Genomic DNA, 22,170 nt, shown 5'->3' with positions numbered 1-22,170 from the left:
TCCACGAAGGGAGTATCCTTGTTCGCTCTTTGGCGAAGTTCCCATAACAAAGTAAGGTAAGCAATACAACAAAACATATGGTGCGATTGTGCAAGACAAGACCCAGGGCTTAGCTCTTTGGCGAAGTTCCCATAACAAAGTAAGGTAAGCAATACAACAAAACATATGGTGCGATTGTGCAAGACTAGACCCAAGGCTTAGCTCCAAGTCCAATCCAATTCTAAAGCTATCAGAAAAACCCAATATTGCCTCTTGTTGTCTAGGAGATCACACTCTGAAAAACATACGATATTAAAGTTTTGGATGAGTATGTGGTGTTGTTTTTTCAATCTTGTTTGGTTTACAAGTTTTGAAAGGGTGAAAACCCTGATTTTCTTGGCTTCTTACATGGTTTTTTTTTTATATTTCTTTGCATTAGGTTAAGAAGTTGCTATTAGGAGTGGGGTCCACTCTCTGAAAAAAAGGATTGATATCTTCAAATTATTGGGTATTTTAATTTTTGCAATTTTTTTCATGCATTAGATTGCATCAGGGAAGAAAAAACCACAAAAAAAAACACCATTAAAAATAAACATTTACCCATCTCTTCAATAGAATTAGGAAGCTTAAACACTTGATTAGTCTAAAAGACCAGAAGAAAACCACAAAAACCAAGCAGATGTGAGTGCACACTTGATTAGGAAGCACGATCCTGTATTTTAGAAGCAGATGTGAGTGCACACTGTTTGCTCACGGCATGAATGAACATCAAACCTATGGAAATCTGAATGTCGTGGACAAATAGATAAACTACATATCACCTCACTTGACATAGTTGAGTTTCATGGATTCAAATTCGTTAGTTAATAGCCATAGAGATTCCAATTATTTTTTATGAAAATAAGGATGCTGTGTGCTGTAAATCTACCCAACAAGACATCTTCAAGGTTTACAAACCTAGTAGATCTCTGCCTTTTCAAGTAGCATCTTTTTTATTGTAAAGCCATTAAAACTCAGAATCAAAAGCTGATTCTTGCAAAGCTGTGTCAATCCTTCTCAAACCTATAACAAAAAATCTGACATAAAAAAACTTTTTCAAATGCTTGAGATTTGTCTGTGTCGAAAGAGTGGTGAAGGCAAAGGTATTTACATTACGAAAGATGTTGAAATATTTGAAAGAACTCCTGGAGAATCCTTCAAACTCCAGCTTACCTCTGCACACTGGGTTGCATACGTTCCTCACCCACCTAGAAACATTAGTAAAAGAGATCCAACAAGCTAACGCTCTGAATCTTTGCTTCTTAAAATTTTTGTGAAATTCGACGCTCCATAAAGGATGCTTTCCATGAGGCTCCTCTTTCATGGATTTACTCAAAGCCGGTGGTAAGAAGTAAATTGTTTGTGACAGTAGAGAACCCATTGTGAATGATCGATATAGGCAATGAATTGCATGATTTTGCATCAGCTGACCAGAACAAGCTCCAAATCATCTCACGGCATTGTGTTGCTTAGTGGCAGGAGGCAGGCCATCATGAAGGTGTTCGCCCTGGTGAGCTATTGCCAATAACTGTAAGAATGGTTAGAATATTTCCAACAACAAATACCCAATAAGGTTGGGTGTATCGCAGACCAAGGAGTCATGAGGATGACACTGCCAAGAAGTTGCACTCAGGATGATTAATATCCAAAGCCGTCTCACATAGCGCCATGCGTTGGCAGTGAGATTGTGCATGGCACCAGGTCAAAACTGCTCGTTAAGAGATTACAGCACAGAGGTCAACTGGGCAGCTTACAGAAATAAACTGTTTGTTCTGTACTACCTGTCCTTTCTCTGGTTGTAATGGCTATCCATCCATCTCTGGAACTTACGCACCCTCCTGCTGATGAAGTTACCAGAGAGAATACTGTCACTATCACCTATCTTTCTCTTCCTCCGGAGGAGCAAGTCTTCCGTGTCTAAAACATACGAGACCTTCACAGGTCGCAAAAGCATACAATATACCATGAATCAGCACAAAATGCTTCAAAGGAATCATTTTTTTTTGGGTGTAAGAAGAAGATGCTAAGCACCTTAGATGTTCTGCAAGATATCTTGCATTCCAAGCCATTTGCAACAAACACATTGTGCATCGCCTTGGCTATTGTCGTCTGCTCGTCGTCTTCAGTACAGCAAACCTTATTTCTGTTTTACCCACACATAATACATCAATGTTCACATTTCTATACTTTACATGTACCTCAAGGTTGGCCTAGCTTTTATACTAGAACCTACTACCATGGCAGGTGCTAAGGGCAGAGAAACATATATATGAACAAACACATTCATGAGATAACCTTGTAAACAAAAGCTACCTTTCCAAGAAAATACGGGGCTGTTGATAGTGTCCACCAGGAGCTGCAAATAAGAAATCATTCAGATAGTTGAAGAAGAAAGTAGATTCTATGGCATTTGCAGCTTCCAGCTTCTCTGCACCACCCTCCATCAGCTGGATAAACAGCTGACTCGGGTTTGATCTCTGAAAGTCCACCCAAAACACATGAGCAGCCATCGGTTATGAAAATACCCTAAAAATTCAGGAGGAAGAGTTTTTCTGAAAGACTAAGGACTACTTACATGCTCAAATCTGTAGATGTTTTCATCCTGCAAAAGTGTGGAAACATTTGCATGGTAAACAGCATCTATAAAACCACTAGGAGCACGAGATTTCTCGTAAGTATGCAAAGCAAGTAGTTTGTTCGCCATCTCATCGGATGCTACAGATTGAAGCTGGAATATGACAAAAAATATTAGCATTCAAGAGCCACTACCTCATAGAAAAACCTGTCTCAAAGAGCTTTTGCATGTCAAGTACCTGTTTAACCAGTTTAAAAATCAGCTTATCCATGGTGAAAAGGACATATGACTGTGTTCCAATAATTGCTCGGCAATCATCCTCAAACTTGGCATTATCAGCAGTGCCATCCAAAAGACTGTATAAAACTTGCATAAATCTGAATTCCCAAGAAAAAGAACATGCTTCAAATTACCATAACAATACAGAAGGCTATATTTATTACTTAAAGATCTGTGAGCTTGTTCCAAGTGCTACTCAAAATCCTAAATAAAAGAAAAGTGTGCATGTATGTGCAAAAAAGGAAGGGAAAGAGGAGGGGGAGGGGGGGAGAGGGTATTTACTTGCGATAAAGCTCAGAAGAATGATCTGTGGGAGCTTTTTGTTTCTCTACAGCTGCTCTCGCGTGGACCTTGGCAGTATGTATGCGCTCATATAAGGCCTGCACAGGCACGTCCATTAATTTATAACGATCACCGCTGGGGGCACAAGAATGCACCATCAAAGAGAAACCATGAATGCTTTAATGGTGGACCAATAAATCACCTGATGGAGCCTAAACAGGACATATAAAGTGTCGTTGCCATAAAACACTGCGGTGTCTCTGTTTGAAGCACAATTAGTAACAATGGAAGGACCGTGAGCTGCCAGCGGCATGCAAGAGAGTATCAACTTCTCCAAAGATGCCAGAGATGTCCCTTCACCTTCAGCATCAGCCATTCCTTCAACGTCAGCCATTCCTTCAGCCTCACCCTCACTCTCATTCTTACCCTCATGCTCATCATCATCATCATCCTCATGATCCTCATGTGAATTATCTGCATTTCCTGACTCAGAACCAGAAGCCTCATCACCGGCATCTGATGGATTCTCGCTATTATCACTTGATTTTGGCACACTTTCTTCTCCTTCATCGTCAGCATCTGCATCGTGTTCACCTTCACCCTTCCCATCACATTCCACCTCTTCATCCTCTTCTATATGCCCACCAAAAACATGGTTAGCAACACCTCCTTGATTTACCACTGCTAGGTTGCCATAATTTTCAGTAAGCCTTTCCTCTGCTCCTGTAGAGGGTGACCATTCTCCCTCTTCTCTTTCTATCCTTCTCAAAGACCCATTTAAGGAAATCCGTGGGGGATCAACCTTGACATCTGACATCTTGTTCTCGCTTCTGGACTCACTTAACCTTCTGTCTGAATCCTGCAGTCGGATTGGATTCACAATAAATAAAGGTAGGAAAGCCCCAGCAAGTCCATGTCTTTAGCTTGTAGCAGATCAACACACAAATTTGACTTCAAAGGATACAGCTTTGCCAGCTTGCAAACTACAAAGCATTGAAAAAACACCTACCACAGAAGACTCTCTCTTTCTTTGGCTTTTAACATCTGATCTATCAGGACATGCATGAGCTGGGGTTGATGTTGTGGCGACTGAAGACAAATTGATAAAAACATTTACATGAGTTAGCAAAGAGCCAATGAACAGATCCCATTCAAGAAGGTTCTACTTTCACAAAGTAAAAGACCAAACTAAGTCTATCAAGCAATACCTGCATATCCTGCAGTGTGTGCATGCCCTTGTTGAGGGTTTGCTGCTAATATTATATCATTTCTAAGACCACCATATGCAGAACTATCAATCTTCATTTCATCTGTAGCAGAATCCATTGATGTATTCTCCTCGGTTCTATAAGCAGCTGCACTTGAGCCAGATTTTTCATTTCTTACTACCTCATTTTGCTTCTCAATTTCCATTTCCATGGCCAAGCCCTTCTCATCCCTGTTGGCAGCAATGCCATCATTTTCAAGTTTTCTTGATCCAGTTGCTTGAAACTTCGCAGACTTGCCTTTTGATACCTCTTCAGTGTCCTCAGCACCATGAGATCGAGAGGGCACACCAAATATTGGTTCAAAAAAAGCTGTCCAGACCCGCATGATTTTATCTGACTGTTCCATTGTAGTGCATATTTCGTCAGCTGAATGCTTGATAATCTGATATAGGTCCTCATTTAGACCAGGCTCCGGATACTCAAATTTCAGGTCAGGGATGAGTGGCCTGCTGTTTCCAGCTGCTACAGAGAGGATAAAATCATCGTCTTTCCTCTTGTTTTCATTGATCTCTTTGATCTCTGCCAAGAGTGCTGTTGAACACAAGAAAAACCTTTAGTTTAAAAAAAGGACACACTTATGCAGTTAAACTTCTTTCATTATGTCTAATCATCAGAGTTAGATTTGATTTAAGAAATCATTACATACATATAAATAAAATGTATATGGCAGAAATCAAGAGTCTGCTTCCACGGGGACCTCTCGGAAAGCCAGGCAGGTGGCACTTGATTACTTGCAGAAGGAGGTGCATTCTCCAGGCTTTGTGGTTCCGGATTCAGAGGGGGTGGTTGACGGGTTTCAGAAGGCCTTGCGTGGTCTTCAACAGGTTTCCAAGAATTGGCTTTGCACCGTAACAGGTGTTCATCCTTGTGAGCAGTGTGATGCCTTTTTGACTCAAAAGCAGAATGGTTCATTGATTTGGTTGATGGACACCAGATTGGACGGGAGCTTCCTGATGAGGCAGTTGAGCTCATGGTTGCAGATGACTCTTTGGGAGGCAGGATTGCGTATCCTATGGTTTTTGCGGCATGCGAAGGATCATGGACTCTTTTACACAGGAGGGGGATTGATTGATGGAGTCCGACTCCACGGTAGGAGTGACTCAGTTTGGGGAGGAGATCCAGACACGAGATCTACTTCAGGCCCAGGAGTAGTTTTATGGTGCAGTAAGAGGTAGTCATCTTTTGCCTTGTTGTTGACAGAGGCAGAGTACCGGGCTGCTTGTGAGGTGGTGAGGTTGCAAAGGTTGCATTGCACAATTGGGTTTCCACTGGAGGAACCCATGGTCATCCAGAGGCACTTTCGTGAACAGATCGTTGCTGATGACATCTTGCTAGAGTTCTGTTCGACGGAGGACAGTACGGTGGACCTCTTCACGAAGTCGCTATCTCAGGATTTGCTCAGGCGGCACCCCAGCTCCCTGTGGTTGGTTTCACAGCCAGCTGAGAGGGGGTGTTAGAAGTCGTCTCTTGTCTATACATATACACCAGGCCTCTGTTGTGGGTGTGCCCGCCCTTGTAGGTGTTTTCTATTTTTCCCCACTCTCCATATTTTTTCCCCCATTTTTCCCTATTTTTCTGTGGCGTGGGTGGTAGCCCTGTGGTGAAAGGAGGATCTCTGAAGCTGGCCGACTGCATTTGTACATGCTGGTGCTGGCTGATTGTGTTGCTTCAGGTCCACGACCTCCCACGTGAGCTGGCCGACACGCCTGCAGCTGGCCGACTGGTTTTTGGCTGGTCATGGAGGTTTAGTGCCAGTCGGCTACCTCTGAAACAGGCCGACTGCACTTTGGGGGCCATATAAAATGGCCCCCCAGTCCCTTGTCACATTTGTATCACTTCGGGATCTTCTTTGTGTATATAGAGCAGAGTTACACGCCTCTATCTCTCTCTCTCTTGTGCTGTTGTTTTCAGCATTGCGTTTGCTCTCGTGTTCCCAGATTTGGTCATCATCTCCGCTGCGCATTCTAACATGGTATCAAACCCTAGGCTCTTGATTGTTCTTGGGATTTGTGTGAGCAAGAGGGGGACTGTTGTGTTGCTGATTGGTGGACTATACGGGACTGTTTGGGAAGAGAAGAAGCAAGAGGACGGCGGGCTGATTTGCTGGACAGCCACTTGCAGGTGTAAGTTCTTCTTTGTTCCCACCCACCCACCCACCCTTTTTCAGAGTACATCCCCGCAATGGCAGATCTGTTAGAAATGGCCGAGAGGCATGTGAAGATCCCTACACTCCCCACGTTCCCGGTGGACCGTCAGTTGGACGGGAACAACTACGGCATATGGAAGGTTATGATGGAATCTGTTCTGGAGTCTTACGACCTCACTGATTTCATCATTGTTGGGGTTCCACCACCGGAAGTAGAGGAAAGGGAGTTACCGTCGATCCGAAAGGACCGGGAGGCACAGGCACAGACGTGGGATCGTGTCAACGCCAGGGTCCGTTCGTTTATCTTCCTCAACTGCACACCGCAGGTAATCAATCATCTAAGGCATATGACGCTAGCCAGAGGTATATGGCAACATTTGGCTTCTCTTTACAACAGGGTATCGCCCATGAAGAGGATTTCCTTGGGAGGTACAGATGCGGGTTATGAGCCCTGCAAAGTCCTTGACGATGCGGGAGCATATTAACAAGCTGCAGGCTCTTCAGCAAGAAGTTCTTCAGGCTGGAAAGGAGATATCGTCAGAGGACATGGCCATAACGTTGCTGTCGCATTTGCCCTCTCAGTACTCAGCATTTTACTCGTCTTTGATTACCAGTGGCAGGCTCAGCACCATCACGTGGGAGGAGCTTGTGCCCATGGTCTTGGACCAGGAGGAACGATTCACGAACCCTTTTCAAGGTGGAGGTTCGGAGGCCTTAACTAGCCAACGAGATCGAAAGGCCGTAACACGGGCAAAGGGAAGGCTTCATCAGAGAAGTCTTCTGAGAAGAAGTCCGTCGCTCACCGCGAGAATCTTAAGGCAGAGAGGACCTGTAAATGATCGTGGCGAGAAAGGCCACTATTGGAGGCAGTGTCCCAAGCGAAAGACCAAGAAGGGTGAAGATTCCTTAGCAGCAATCATGAAGACTCCGGCTTTTGTGCACTTGGAGGTGATGGACACTGATGCTTCATTTTCTTCACGCAGGGAGGAGATTGGAGGATTCTCCGCAACGGATACTCGGGAGTGGATTCTAGACAGTGGTGCTTCCAGGCACATGACTCCTTCCCATTCAGATTTACATGATCTCTGCAGGTATTCTGGTCACATTCTTACTGGGGATACATCCACTATCCCAGTTCACAGTGAGGGCAGGTTGGAGATAGTTCCCGATGGCAGAGGGGGGGAAGCATTCCTCCCGGGTGTTGTATGTTCCGTCACTTGGTTTTCATATGTTGTCAGTGCATCAGGTTTGCAAGACTGGCGTACGGGTGGAGTTTGATGAGCATTTTGTTGCTCTCCGCGACAAAGCAACAAGCCAGGTGGTTTGGGAAGGCGGAGTGGAGAATGGAGTTTACAAGCTTTCAGCACTCTCTCTCCCAGGTCCTCAAGTTTGTGATGAGTGGCATTCTGGTAATGGCCACTTAAGTGTGGATACGCTGCAGGTGCAAGCTTTCTAAGACCAGATGGTGGATAGCTTGCCAGTTGATGGCAGCAGTTGGCAGGAACTTTCCAGTACTGATGTTGGTGGTCCTTGTGTTCGTGTCAGAGGAAACTGAAAAGGCAACTTATGCTCTGATGTCTCGCAGTATTCAGGACAAAGAAACTACTATAGATGAGGATGTTCTTTCCACGGGGACCTCTCGGAAAGCCAGGCAGGTGCAGTTGATTACTTGCAGAAGGAGGTGCATTCTCCAGGCTTTGTGGTTCCGGATTTAGAGGGGGTGGTTGACGGGTTTCAGAAGGCCTTGCGTGGTCTTCAACAGGTTTCCATGACTTGGCTTTGCACCGTAACAGGTGTTCATCCTTGTGAGCAGTGTGATGCCTCTTTGATTCAGAAGCAGAATGGTTCATTGATTTGGTTGATGGACACCAGATTGGACGGGAGCTTCCTGATGAGGCAGTTGAGCTCATGGTTGTAGATGACTCTTTGGGAGGCAGGATTGCGTATCCTGTGGTTTCTGCGGCATGCAAAGGATCACAAACTCTTTTACAGAAGAGGGGGATTGATTGATGGAGTCCAACTCCACGGTAGGAGTGACTCAGTTTGGGGAGGAGATCCAGACACAAGGAGATGTACTTCAGGCCCAGGAGCAGTTTTATGGAGCAGTAAGAGGCAGTCATCTTTTGCCTTGTCGTTGACAGAGGCAGAGTACCGGGCTGCTTGTGATGCTGCTTGTGAGGTGGTGAGGTTGCAAAGGTTGCATTGCACGATTAGGCTTCCACTAGAGGAACCCATGGTCATCCAGAGGCACTTTGTTCGTGAACAGATCGTTGCCGATGGCATCTTGCTAGAGTTCTGTTCGACGGAGGACAGTACGGTGGACCTCTTCACGAAGTCGCTATCTCAGGATTTGCTCAGGCGGCACTCCAGCTCCCTGTGGTTGGTTTCACAGCCAGGAGCTGAGAGGGGGTGTTAGAAGTCATCTCCTGTCTATACATATACACAAGGGCCTCTGTTGTGGGTGTGCCCACCCTTGTAGGTGTTTTCTCATTTTTCCCCACTCTCCATATTTTTTCCCCCATTTTTTCCTATTTTTCTGTGGCTTGGGTGGCAGCCCTGTGGTGAAAGGAGGATCTCTGAAGCTGGCCGACTGCATTTGTACATGCTGGTGCTGGCTGATTGTGTTGCTTCAGGTCCACGACCTCCCACGTGAGCTGGCCGACACGCCTGCAGCTAGCCGATTGGTTTTTGGCTGGTCGTGGAGGTTTTGTGCCAGTCGGCTGCCTCTGAAACAGGCCGACTGCACTTTGGGGGCCATATAAAATGGCCCCCCAGTCCCTTGTCACATTTGTATCACTTCAGGATCTTCTGTGTGTATATAGAGCAGAGTTACACGCCTCTATCTCTCTCTCTCTTGTGCTGTTGTTTTCTGCATTGTGTTTGCTCTTGTGTTCCCAGATTTGGTCATCATCTCCGCTGCGCATTCTGACAAAACCCCCATTCCCAAAGCTTGTACTTTCCAAATATTTAGATGTCTTGGAGTCCACCAAAACCCCTTTCATACTGGGAAATGTCCGGGCTGGTGATATGCTCCCTCGTATGGAGTTCGGCCAATATTGGATGAATGAGTGTCGTTCAAGATAGCCTACACAACGGAAGATAATGTTCCCATTTCGACTATTGGTCATGGCAATATGTTTTGAGAACATCAGAGGCCAGCTGAGTATAAATCATTGTCTGACCATCTGTCTATATGGATGAAATGCACTGGACAACTATAACTTAGTCTCAAAGATATCAAATAATGCTCTCCAGAAATGTGACGTGAACTTAGAATCTCTATCTGATGTGATTGTCTGTGGTGGCAGACCACAAACGAGATACCAAAGTTGTGATATGCAGCGGAAGTCTTTGTATTGGTTGATCCTGTCACACAATATGCTCACACCGTCTTCTGTATCCTGAGTTTCGTGAGTTTAGCAATCCATTTCATTTACTTCAAACTTTAAAGAGATGAGAGAGAGAGATATGAGAACTGTACACCAGATTGGGTCCCGAATTACCCACTGAAGGGCCCCCTATCCCGATAACGAGATAGTATTTGCTTTATTACTTTAGAGAGAATGACTTTGGACTGTAGATAAGCCGAACGCAAGATCTCGGAGGATCGGAGAGTGGCTGATCTGTACACTGCTGTAGAAACACCTCAATGACTTGATCTCGAGCCTATGCACTCCTCCCAAGGGCATGAGGAAGGGCTGCACACCTGAGGCTCAAAGAGGAAGAAGGTGGACTGTTCTACACACTGTTAGAATGCTGAAAACACATATGAATGCTGTGTTACCTTCACCAGATGACTGCTGAATGTGTGGATGATGCACAGAATGCTGGACACTGATGCAAACAACAGTTTCAGGGCTGGAAACTGCTGTAGACTGTTGCTTCAGGGCTGGAATCTGCTGTGGACAGAAACGCTGAGGTGTGGAGGATGCTGTGGACTGAAACGCGGGTGAATCAGGGACTGCAGGAGCTGCTGCTGTACGGCTGGGACAGAAACGCAGCACTGCTGCTGTACTGCTGTGCAAAAACGCAGGTGTATGCAGGCTGCAAACTGGCGTTGAACTGAAGGTGAAGGGTATGCTGAATCTGGGCCTGAACTGAGTGCTGAATTCAGGGCTGAATGAAGCTAGGGTTTCTCAAGGGCTGGAGAAGCAAGCTTATGGGCTCTAGGGTTGGATTAGTCTTGGGCTGAAAGCAAGAAAGAGGAGAGCTCTTAGCACAATGAAGACTGAATGAGGAAAAGAGGCTCTAGGCAAGCCTATTTATACTAACTGGAGGTTGGTCATTTAATAAAGTTAATATTTATAAATGCCCAATAATGCAAATAATGATAAATAAATACTAATAAATATGGAAAAAATACCAGATAAATCCCAGTAAATTCCCTAAGGCTTTGGGGATGTTCTAAATGATGCACAGGCATATGTATGCATATTATGCAGGATGCAGAGTGCTTTCTGATGCAAACCCTAAGGCTTCTACTGACTCTACATGCATGAATGATTCTCTCCAAGTGGGTTAAGGGACTTGACTGACTGATTGACCCACTAAGGCTGAGGAATGACCTACGTAGCTCGTGCCTAACTTATCCTGGACTGAGGATGTACAATGGGGTCACGGCGTACGACAAATATCATCCTACTGGGTTCTAAAACTGTACAAATGCTGCACTTCTGATGATGAGCCATCTTGTCACCATGCACTGAGTGCAGAGTGCATGTGACATTCCCTCCTGATTAGCTTGGCGGCAGGTTCATGGCTTCCAAGTAGTCCGCCAATAACTGGGGGTACTCCTGGAAGAACTCCTCGTCGAGCCATACGGCTTCGTGGGTGCCTCGATCTCGGAATTTCGTATAGAACTGACGAATCCGTCGACCGGAACCATGCTTCCATCGATGAAGAAGAATCGGCTCAAGCTCAATCACTTCTGCCTCGTCTACCACGTCTGGTTGCTGTTCATCTGAAACATCAAACACTTCTGGACCAACATATGGTTTTAGCCAAGAAACATGGAAAACATCATGCATTGTCCAACTGGCAGGCAACTTTAACTTCATTGAGACATCACTTATCTTCTTAACTATTGGAAAAGGGCCAAAACTACGGAATGAAAGCTTGGGACAACGTTTGCCCACTTGTTTCAATCTCTGCTTCATGATACGCAAATAGACCCAATCCCCTTCCTTGAAGTGGACATCTCGTCTAGATTTATTTGCCTGTCTGCTATATGCTTCCTGAGCTTTGGTCAAGCGGTCTTTGACTGACTCAATGATCTCGGAAAATGCTTCCGTGGTTTTATTAGTCTCTAAAGATGGAGACACCATTCTCGTCAAAAGAGAAGAAAAACGGCGACCAAAGGCTGCTTCATATGGAGTCCGTCCGACACTGGATGAATGCGTGTCGTTCAAGATAGCTTAGACCAATGGAAGATAGTGCTCCCATTTGGACTGCTGGTCATGACAGTATGACTTGAGGACATCAAAGGCCAACTGATTATAAATTTCTGTCTGGCCATCTGTCTGGGGATGGAATGCACTAGACAACTGCAACTTAGTTCCAAAGTTTTCAAATAATGCCCTCCAGAAATGCGAGGTAAACTTGGAATCTCTGTCTGATGTTATGGTGCTAAGCAAACCACAAATTGGATACCAATGCTTGAGAAACAAACGGGCTACGTCCTCGGCTGTGGCCGTATGCTTGCATGGGATGAGCATGCAGAACTTACTAAAGCGATCCACAATGGTAAAACACTGAGTGTTACGGGATCCAGTGGATGCTGGTAGAGGCCCTACAAAGTCCATAGATATGTCGATAAAAGGTCCGTCGGGGATAGGCAAAGGTTGAAGTAAACCTGCCTTCTTTGTATGGGGAACCTTGACTTTTTGACAAATCTTACAGGCTTGTACATGTGCATAGACATCACGCCTCATCTTTGGCCAATAAAAGGACCGTTCTAATTTCTCGAGGGTACTGTTGATACCCCTATGTCCTCCAACTAAGGAATCATGGGCATCGTGGAGAAGAGCAGAACGCTTTTCCCGAGTAACACAGAGACGGTTCTTGTAGAACAACCAACCGTTCTGTACTGAATAGTGGCCAGGCTCAGAAGTGAGGGCCAAACTATACTGAGTACCAAACTCAGGGGAGTCGACATATTGGTCTTTTATACTATCCAAGTCCTTCCCCATGATCTCGAGAATGGTAGCTTCTTGGACTGCCTGGATGTTGGACTTTCGACTGAGAGCATCTGCTACTGGGTTATGCTTACCAGGGATGTATTCAATCATACCTCCAAACTGTTGAAAGATTTGACTCCACCTGGCCTGTCGATCACTCCACTGGGCACTTGGCATAGTCTGAAGCCACTTAAGTGCTTGGTGGTCTGTTTTCACTGTGAAAGCCTGTCCATAAAGAAAAGGCTTCCAATGTTTAAGCGCTGTGATCACACCCAAAAGCTCTTTGTCATATACCGAATAATTCTTTTCGGCGACATCCAACTTTCTACTGTAATATGCCACGGGTCTATTGTCTTGCTGGAGGACTGCACCTATGGCTACATTGCTGGCATCGGTGATGTAATATGCGGAAGCTTCGAAGAAGGATCGGTACTTCAAAACTCAGAAATCAGCACTCTTTTCGCGACGGAATTAACGCACAAACTGAAAGACGATGTGCAGAAAAATAGAGAGAGAAGGGGGAGATGGAGAGGACACAGTATTGGGTCCCAATTACCCTCTGTAGGGCCCCCACCACGGATGGTGTATTTGCTTTATTAGAATGATGTAAATCTAAAAACAAATACAAAGTACTTGACCTTTTCTTGGCTGGAAAACCTGCCCTTGACCTTCAGTCCTTCACCCCTTTGCGCTAGCAACCTCTTGGCTGTCCTGGCCCTTGAATGCTTGATGCACTTGGTGAATTATGAGATGATCTCATTGAATTCTTGGCTGGGCTTTTATACCTCCTTTTGCATCCAGTCGGCCAGCTACAGGAAAGCCTCACGACTAGGTCTTATTAATAAAATGCTTTCACACTCTAATAAATGCTGGCCACTCTACGCCTGCCTGCTGGACAGCTTCCAGGCTGCTGGGCACCATGCGCATGGGTGTGGGACTGCCCCCTACACCTGGCCGACTTGCTCGGTAGGGTTTCTAACCCTGTCGGCTGCCTGTACAGCAGCCCTAGGGCTGGCCGACAGCCCTTCTAGCCCAAGCCATGGCTGGTGGGCACAGCCTGGGCCCTCCTGGCCCCTTGGGGGTGGTTCTACACCTCCCCCATGCCCACACTAGGAGTGCAAGTGCAAATCTCCGCACTGGGGTAGCCCTATGGGCTGGCCCCATCTCTACATGCAAACCTACATGCCTACAGAGGCCTGGCATCCAGTTGCAAACCAGATACACAGCACATCTGACATCATTCCAAAGGGAGACTCACAGCGCGGACTGGCACTGCTTCATGTGCAGGACAGTGCACACCTGACCTTGGACTCATGTGCAGGACAATGCACACCTGACCTCGGACGACTGAGATGGATCCCTGGCTGACTCGTCCCGGACTGGGCTCACATGGGACCAGTTCACCATCCCAGGTCCTGCACCTTCTGTACAGAAATGTCTACGTGGCAGGTGATGACCTCGAAAGGTTCGTCCCATGATGCTAACTTTAAAACAGGTGCTTCTGAGGCAGCTTTCTGGAGTGCACGGAATGCATCAAGTGCCTTACCTGTAACTGAGACTTTCTGCTTGCGAGTCTTCACCCCCTTGAGCAAGTCGGTAAGAGGTGCTGCAAGGTTGGAAAACTGATGGACATGTGTACTATAGGCCTGACAAAGACCTACGAATGAACGGATTTCTTGGGCGGTCTTAGGAATATCCCAATCTAAGATCTCCTGAACCTTTGATGGGTCCAGTCTAATCCCATCGGAACCAATGATGTAGCCCAAATACTGAACTTCCTTAACACCAAAGATAGACTTTTTGGCGTTTATGTAGAGCTGATTATCTCGCAAAAGTTGCAAGACTTTCTCCACATCTTTCTCATGCTGCTCCGCAGTGGCTGAGAAGACTAGTATGTCATCAAGGAATATGAAAACACACTTCCCAATGTGGACTGTGAAAATCCTAGACATCATCTTATTGAACGTTGCTGGTGCATTTGTAAGCCCAAAAGGCATGACTACGAACTCGTAGTGACCACGCTCTATCCTGAAAGCTGTTTTTGGAATGTCAGCTTCAAAAATGCGGACCTGATGGTAACCACTCTTGAGGTCGATCTTAGTGAAAAACTTAGCACCGTCTAAACGCTCCAAAATGTACTCTATCCTTGGCATAGGAAACTTATTCTTGATAGTGAGTTTGTTTAATGCCCTGTAGTCTACACAAAGGCGTGCAGACTTGTCCTTCTTTTGGACAAATAGGATAGGTGCAGCAAATGGGGAGGAAGAAGGCCGAATGAATCCGGCTCGGAGAAGCTCAGATAACTGCTTTTCCAACTCGCCCTCTAAAGTCTTGGAAAGACGATAGGGAAACCTGCTAGGAGGATCTGATCCAGGGACCAAATCAATGTGATGGTCCTCAAGGCGAGAGGGTGGGAGACTGGGTGGGAGATCGTCCCTGAGCATAATGTCCTGGTGTCTGGATAGGAGGTCTGCTAACTGAGGGACTGAAGATGTAATGGATGCTACTAATGAGGGAGGGGCTGTTTGAGCACGAACATAAAGGAGTGCTCCTTCTGCTCCCTTGCGGATAGCTCGTCGGGCCTGGAGATGTGAAATCAATGGGATGCCAAGAATGCTTCTATCCCCCCGAATCATGACAGGCTCAGGAAAACCTTTACAAATAGTAAAAGTGTCCTGCCCGTTGAGCTTCATTTCTTCATTCTGAGCGAGAGTCAGAGCCCGGTCATATGTACTTGGTTCAAAGTTACGAACTGTGAACCGAATGTTGGAGTCCAATCCACGAATAAATTGCTCCATCTTGGCCTGCTCAGATAACCCTAACTGCTGTGCTAAAGTAATAACCTTGCCGGAAAACTGAAGCACTGGGGAACCGTTCTGTCTAAGTCCATAGAACTCGTCTTTCAGACCGGTCATGTACTGGGGCGGGAGAAATCTGGTCTTCAGGTCATGGACAAAGATGTCCCAGTCAAAGGCTGTGACACCTGTGGCCTGGTCAGTATGAATACTAGACCAATGCTGCCACCAAGTGACTGCCTCACCAGTGAGATGGGGAGCCGCTAAGTGGACTTTGTCTTGTGGGTCTGTGATCCTAGCTAATGGAAAATGAGCATTAAACTGATGAACAAATTGATTAACTGAAGAATGATCACACTTACCATCATACTTGCTGAAATTCGGTTGACTGCGAATGATGGTGGTTGATGCTGCTGCGGGATGCTGGCTGGTGACACCTATGACTGGGGAGACTGAGGAGAGCTGCTGATACCTCAGGTGTATGGCCTCCTTTTCCCGTTGGTGTTCGAGTAACATACGTTCTCGATCAAGCTCACGTTGGTGTTCCCGAGCGGCGAGTTCAGCCTGACGCCCGTCTTCGTCGATCCTGCGTTGGGCTTCCTCATAGTCCCGTCTTTCTTCTTTTTCTCTTCTCCTTCGGGCCTCGTCCTCTCTCCTTGGTTGTTCCATCTGAAAGAAGAGGGAGATGTAGTCGGGTGCTGCTGGAGGTGTAGAAGGACGTGCTGCTGCTGCCTCCAAGAGTTGGAGACGCTCCATGAGTAGCTGGTTCTGAGCTCTAAGAAGAGCTATGGTGTCTGCTGTAGGCGGAAGAACGAGGTCTCCTTCGGGGGAGACGTCTTCCGGCTGATGAGTACTCTCTCCTGTAGACATGATGCTGAAGTCGGTGGTCGTGCCGGAACGCAATCTAACCATCCGAGGATGCCCCCACGCTAGGATACGGTGTGTGTGGACTATCTGAATCTGATACCAATGTGATATGCAGCGGAAGTCTTTGTATTGGTTGATCCTGGCACACAATATGCTCACACCGTCTTCTGTATCCTGAGTTGCGTGAGTTTAGCAATCCATTTCATTTACTTCAAACTTTAAAGAGATGAGAGAGAGAGATATGAGAACTGTACACCAGATTGGGTCCCGAATTACCCACTGAAGGGCCCCCTATCCCGATAACGAGATAGTATTTGCTTTATTACTTTAGAGAGAATGACTTTGGACTGTAGATAAGCCGAACGCAAGATCTCGGAGGATCGGAGAGTGGCTGATCTGTACACTGCTGTAGAAACACCTCAATGACTTGATCTCGAGCCTATGCACTCCTCCCAAGGGCATGAGGAAGGGCTGCACACCTGAGGCTCAAAGAGGAAGAAGGTGGACTGTTCTACACACTGTTAGAATGCTGAAAACACATATGAATGCTGTGTTACCTTCACCAGATGACTGCTGAATGTGTGGATGATGCACAGAATGCTGGACACTGATGCAAACAACAGTTTCAGGGCTGGAAACTGCTGTAGACTGTTGCTTCAGGGCTGGAATCTGCTGTGGACAGAAACGCTGAGGTGTGGAGGATGCTGTGGACTGAAACGCGGGTGAATCAGGGACTGCAGGAGCTGCTGCTGTACGGCTGGGACAGAAACGCAGCACTGCTGCTGTACTGCTGTGCAAAAACGCAGGTGTATGCAGGCTGCAAACTGGCGTTGAACTGAAGGTGAAGGGTATGCTGAATCTGGGCCTGAACTGAGTGCTGAATTCAGGGCTGAATGAAGCTAGGGTTTCTCAAGGGCTGGAGAAGCAAGCTTATGGGCTCTAGGGTTGGATTAGTCTTGGGCTGAAAGCAAGAAAGAGGAGAGCTCTTAGCACAATGAAGACTGAATGAGGAAAAGAGGCTCTAGGCAAGCCTATTTATACTAACTGGAGGTTGGTCATTTAATAAAGTTAATATTTATAAATGCCCAATAATGCAAATAATGATAAATAAATACTAATAAATATGGGAAAAATACCAGATAAATCCCAGTAAATTCCCTAAGGCTTTGGGGATGTTCTAAATGATGCACAGGCATATGTATGCATATTATGCAGGATGCAGAGTGCTTTTTGATGCAAACCCTAAGGCTTCTACTGACTCTACATGCATGAATGATTCTCTCCAAGTGGGTTAAGGGACTTGACTGACTGACTGACCCACTAAGGCTGAGGAATGACCTACGTAGCTCGTGCCTGACTTATCCTGGACTGAGGATGTACAATGGAGTCATGGCGTACAACAAATATCATCCTACTGGGTTCTAAAACTGTACAAATGCTGCACTTCTGATGATGAGCCATCTTGTCACCATGCACCGAGTGCAGAGTGCATGTGACAAAAGTCGGATAAAAAGGCGAGTAATGTCTTCTGCTATGGTGGTCTACATGCAAGGAATGAGCATGCAAAACTTACTGAACCGATCAACAATGGTCATACGCTGTGTAGTCGTGGTTCCCATAGCTACTGGAAGAGGGCCTACAAAGTCCATACTTGTATCTTGAAAAGGCCCCTCGAGAACAGGTGAAGGCTGAAACAACCCAACTTGCTTCGCTGAAACAACCCAACTTGCTTCAAGTGTGGAACCTTCACTTTCTGGCAAATCTCGCATGCCTTGACATACTCGTAGACATCCTGTCACATGCGTGGGACCTCTCTGTGTCTTCTTTCAGCCCTTGATGCAAATTACCAACAAAGACAAAGAGAAGAGAGAGAGAGGGAGAGAGAAAGCTGTATTTTCGATATATTATCTAGTACATAAAGATTGTACAAGACTGTGGCCTTTGGTCTTCCAAAAGAGGAAACATAAAGACCCCCTAACTGGACTCTTGACCTGCCCCAACTATGAGAGCAGTAGATACTCAACAAAGAACAATGCCTTGCCTTTTTATAGGCTCTTGGAAGCTTTATTCAATTGGCTGACTGCTGGTCGGCCAGGTTCATGGACCCATAAATCTATATGTGCTGCCGACATGAAGGATGACACCTCCAGTAATTGGCTGACTGGTTCCTGGTTCTCAGTATCAACGCAAGTGTTTTAGGGTTTCTTTTTAAAAGGTTCCTGCTAAGGTGCTGTCTTCTACGTTTTTTGCCTCCAGACAGCCAGTCGTTGCCACCCTCTAAAACGTCACTCTGCAGCACTTCAAAACACCAACCTGCAGCAACTACGCCACCTTGCCCAATTGTCTTCCAGCCCCTCCGCCATACGGGAACAGCTTCTCTCACTACTGCCCAGTGCACCGCTGCCATCCTCCGCCTTACTACCATAAGCCACCCTATTGCACTATAACGTGCACGCCCGTGCCATGGCTAATCCTCAGCATGAACAGCATTGATCCTTGATTTAAGTAAGCATTTAGGTCATCAGCAGTAGCATAATTACCATCAGTACTAGCCTCATCACCATCATCATCATCATCACCATTAGCAACCTCATCATCATCATCATTAGCATTAACATCATCATCCTCAGCAGCATAAGCATCATGGGATGGGCATGGGACCCTGTCGGCAGCCAACATGAAGTCCTATGCAGCCAGTCGACACATCCATGTGAAGGCCATGAAAGAACGCCGAGTGTAGAGCACCAAGCAAACAGAGGCACAACACGTGGAAGACGGCCATCAACCGGCCGGGTCACGCCCCACCCAAACATCCCATAAGACCACCAATAAAGGTGGGGGATAAGGGGAGACCAAGGGCATTTTGCCCTATATAGAGGGGTTAATTTAACCCCAACCCACTATGTGGGATAACAGACTACCATGTGTCAACGTGAGAAGTGGAGGAGCAAGAATCCATTCCAACACCCCCCTAGATGCGAAGCCCAAAGCCGAGCAGCAGGAGCCGACGAGGCTCTGATACCATGAAAGAACACGGAGCACGGAGCACCAAGCGAACAGAGGCGCAGCACGTGGAAGACGGCCATCAGCTATCGTGTCCCCCCCCACCCAAACATCCCATGAGGACCACCAATAAAGGTGGGGGATAAGGGGAGACCAAGGGCTTTTTGCCCAAATAATCATGATTTTTCTTTGACTTAAATGCTGCCCCCCTTTTTGCTAGCCTTCACATGGATGCTGTCGAGACTGGCTACATAGGACCCCATGTTGGCTGTGCCGATACGGTCCCATGCCCTTTCCATGATGCTTATGCTGCTGGTTATGCTGTTGAAGATGTTGATGTTGATGCTAATGATGATGATGATGAGGCTGTTGATGGTGATGACGATGATGATGATGAGGCTAATACTAATGGTAATTATGTTATTGCTGATGACCTAAATGCTGACTTAAATCAGGGATTAATGCTGTTCATGTTGAGGATTAGTCATGGCACATGCATGCACATGACATCCCCTCTTGCTAAACTTGATGACGGGGTGGACACTTTGTCATCCTTCATCCCTGGACTTCTAACTTTGACCTGCTACTTATGACCTCTGGCCCCTTTACATGATTTCTATTGATGCGAGATTTTCTATACTGAGTATATGATGACTTATGCCTTTATATATGCCTGGAAGTGCTGGTCAGCCAATTACTGGACAAATAATCATGATGTTTTTTTGACTTAGATGTTGTGCTTTGCCCCCCTTTCTGTTTGCCTGTTGGAATGGATTCTTGCTCCTCCGCTTCTCACGTTGCCACATGGCAGTTTGTTATCCTACATAGTGGGTTGGGGTTAAATTAACTCCTATAGCAGTCCTTGCCGACCAGCACTTCCAGGCATATATAAAGGCATAAGTCATCATATTCAACATTAAGTCCGTTCATTCAGTAGTTTCATCATTATAGAAAGTCTAGCTCCAGTAGAAGTCATGTAAAGGGGCCATAGGTCACCCCTCCAAGGCTGACCAAGGGCCCAATCATATGCATACATTCAGCAACCTTTTTGTACCATATAATACAAAGAAAACCCTGACACCAATCTCCCTCTTCTTATGTCTCCTCTGTCTTAATCACGTTTAAATCACCATCTTGTTCTTAATCAGGCTTAGGACTGTGGATCAGTACAGCAAGCCTTCCGCACATACAACATGCACCCAACAATGATCTCAACGTCACCAGCCGCTGCCCACTAGCTCCCGCCTGTCTATGTCATGAGCTACCCAGACAACACCGTTGTGCCCGCCTATGATATGCATAAGTGTCTCACCACTACTGCCCAACCAGTGCCATTATCTCAACATTGCCGCCTAATTGTTCGCCTAGCGCATCACAACCACTGCCCAATCAGCATCGCCAATACCTACACGCCAAGAGCTGCCTAGTCAACAACCAACTGCACCTCTACCTTAAAGGCTTTTGCTTAGCGTTAACCATAGCTACACTTCCACAACGCATGTCACACTGGTATCAAAGCTCTGATACCAATGCCACATGCCCAGAAGCTTTGTGTGTCTTCTTTCAGCCCTAAGTTACTGAATAGGAACCTCGATGCAAACCACCAACAAAGAGAGAGAGAGAGAGAGAGAGAGAGAGAAAGTTATATTAAACGTCTTCAAAAGACCTAGTGGGTCTATGAGACCAAAAAGTGATACAATAGTGTCCATGTAATCTCATCATGGTACAAAAGAAAACAAAGACTAGAGCTATGAGCTGAGAATGTCAAATCCGAGCCATATGATACAAAGTAGGACCATCTATGAGGGCAAAAGGACGAAATGACCGGATGTATGAGAGATCAGAGCAAAACAACACAGCATGAAATAGGTGAGTGAGTATATATATAATGGTGAGTGAACATATGTACAAGAGCCCTCTGATGTGAGGTGACTCTGAATAGTAGACCAATGCAAAAGCAAAGAGGATGTCAGAGCTAAAGCACGGTCGATAATGAAGGCTCGCGTCGATATGAGGCAAAGGCATTCCGTGAGGTGGTCGGTGTCGAAGGCTCGCGTAGGTGGATGCAAAGGTACTCCGTGGTGGTAGTGAGCAACGGAAGCTGAAGTGATGATGATGTTGATGGTGATGTGATTTTGATGTCGATGATGATGCAAGACTCTGGTGATAAGGGTGCTACTCTCTGAGCAGAGAGTAGGCTATTGTCCCAAGGTAGAAGAAAAACAATGATAAACTGTAGCAGAGAGTGGGCTGCTGTCCCAAGGTATGTACTGATGATAAAATGCTGAGGTGATGTACTGTGTAGCAAAGAGTGGGCTGCTATCTCATGAACTGAAGATAAAAACGTTGATGTGCTCTGTGTAGCAGAGAGGGCTGATGTCCCATGAATTGATAAGAAATGCTAATGATATGTAGCGGAGAGTGGGCTGCTGTCCCAAGGTATGCTATTGAAGGAAAACGCTGCAGATATGCTGTCAACGAAGAAGATGTGCTGATGTAGGGCAAGCATTGGCGGCAGCGGCAGCAGCAAATAGACGATGTGGTACCGGATATGTCTATGAAGTGGTACAAAAGACTGAATGAAGAGGCAATGCTATATATAGTCAAGGGGGCTGCTGGTCGGCCAGTGAAAGGGTACTTGGCCAGCAGCAAGCCACAAAAAAGATGGATAAAATCTAATAAACCCAGAATAATCCAAATAAATCCCCTTTTCAGGGCTGGACAAAATTCCATTTTCAAACACCCCTTCTCAGGCCAAAAA

The 22,170-nt window shown here is 46.1% G+C and overlaps 1 protein-coding gene across 1 annotated transcript in view; it reads right to left on the bottom strand.

Annotated features, from left to right (window-relative positions):
• Positions 1–952: 952 nt before the first annotated feature.
• Positions 953–22,170, bottom strand: part of LOC147606695 (paired amphipathic helix protein Sin3-like 4) — a 38,208-nt gene continuing 16,990 nt past the window's right edge. Inside the window, exons 15-23 of the mRNA XM_086792264.1 lie at positions 4,363–4,953; positions 4,164–4,243; positions 3,357–4,013; positions 3,155–3,252; positions 2,832–2,970; positions 2,594–2,746; positions 2,332–2,495; positions 2,050–2,161; positions 953–1,951 (exon numbers count right to left, since the gene is read on the bottom strand). Coding sequence (XP_086648390.1) covers positions 1,796–1,951; positions 2,050–2,161; positions 2,332–2,495; positions 2,594–2,746; positions 2,832–2,970; positions 3,155–3,252; positions 3,357–4,013; positions 4,164–4,243; positions 4,363–4,953 — 2,150 coding nt within the window. The 3' untranslated portion in view covers positions 953–1,795. The remainder of the gene's footprint in view (positions 1,952–2,049; positions 2,162–2,331; positions 2,496–2,593; positions 2,747–2,831; positions 2,971–3,154; positions 3,253–3,356; positions 4,014–4,163; positions 4,244–4,362; positions 4,954–22,170) is intronic.

This window comes from Cibotium barometz, chromosome 57 (assembly GCF_041138505.1).
Source record: "Cibotium barometz isolate CiBa-2024 chromosome 57, ASM4113850v1, whole genome shotgun sequence".
In the NCBI taxonomy this organism is placed as follows: Eukaryota; Viridiplantae; Streptophyta; class Polypodiopsida; order Cyatheales; family Cibotiaceae; genus Cibotium; species Cibotium barometz.
The sequence above is the reverse complement of the archived record's forward strand: the minus strand, read 5'-3'. Positions and strand labels throughout refer to the sequence as shown.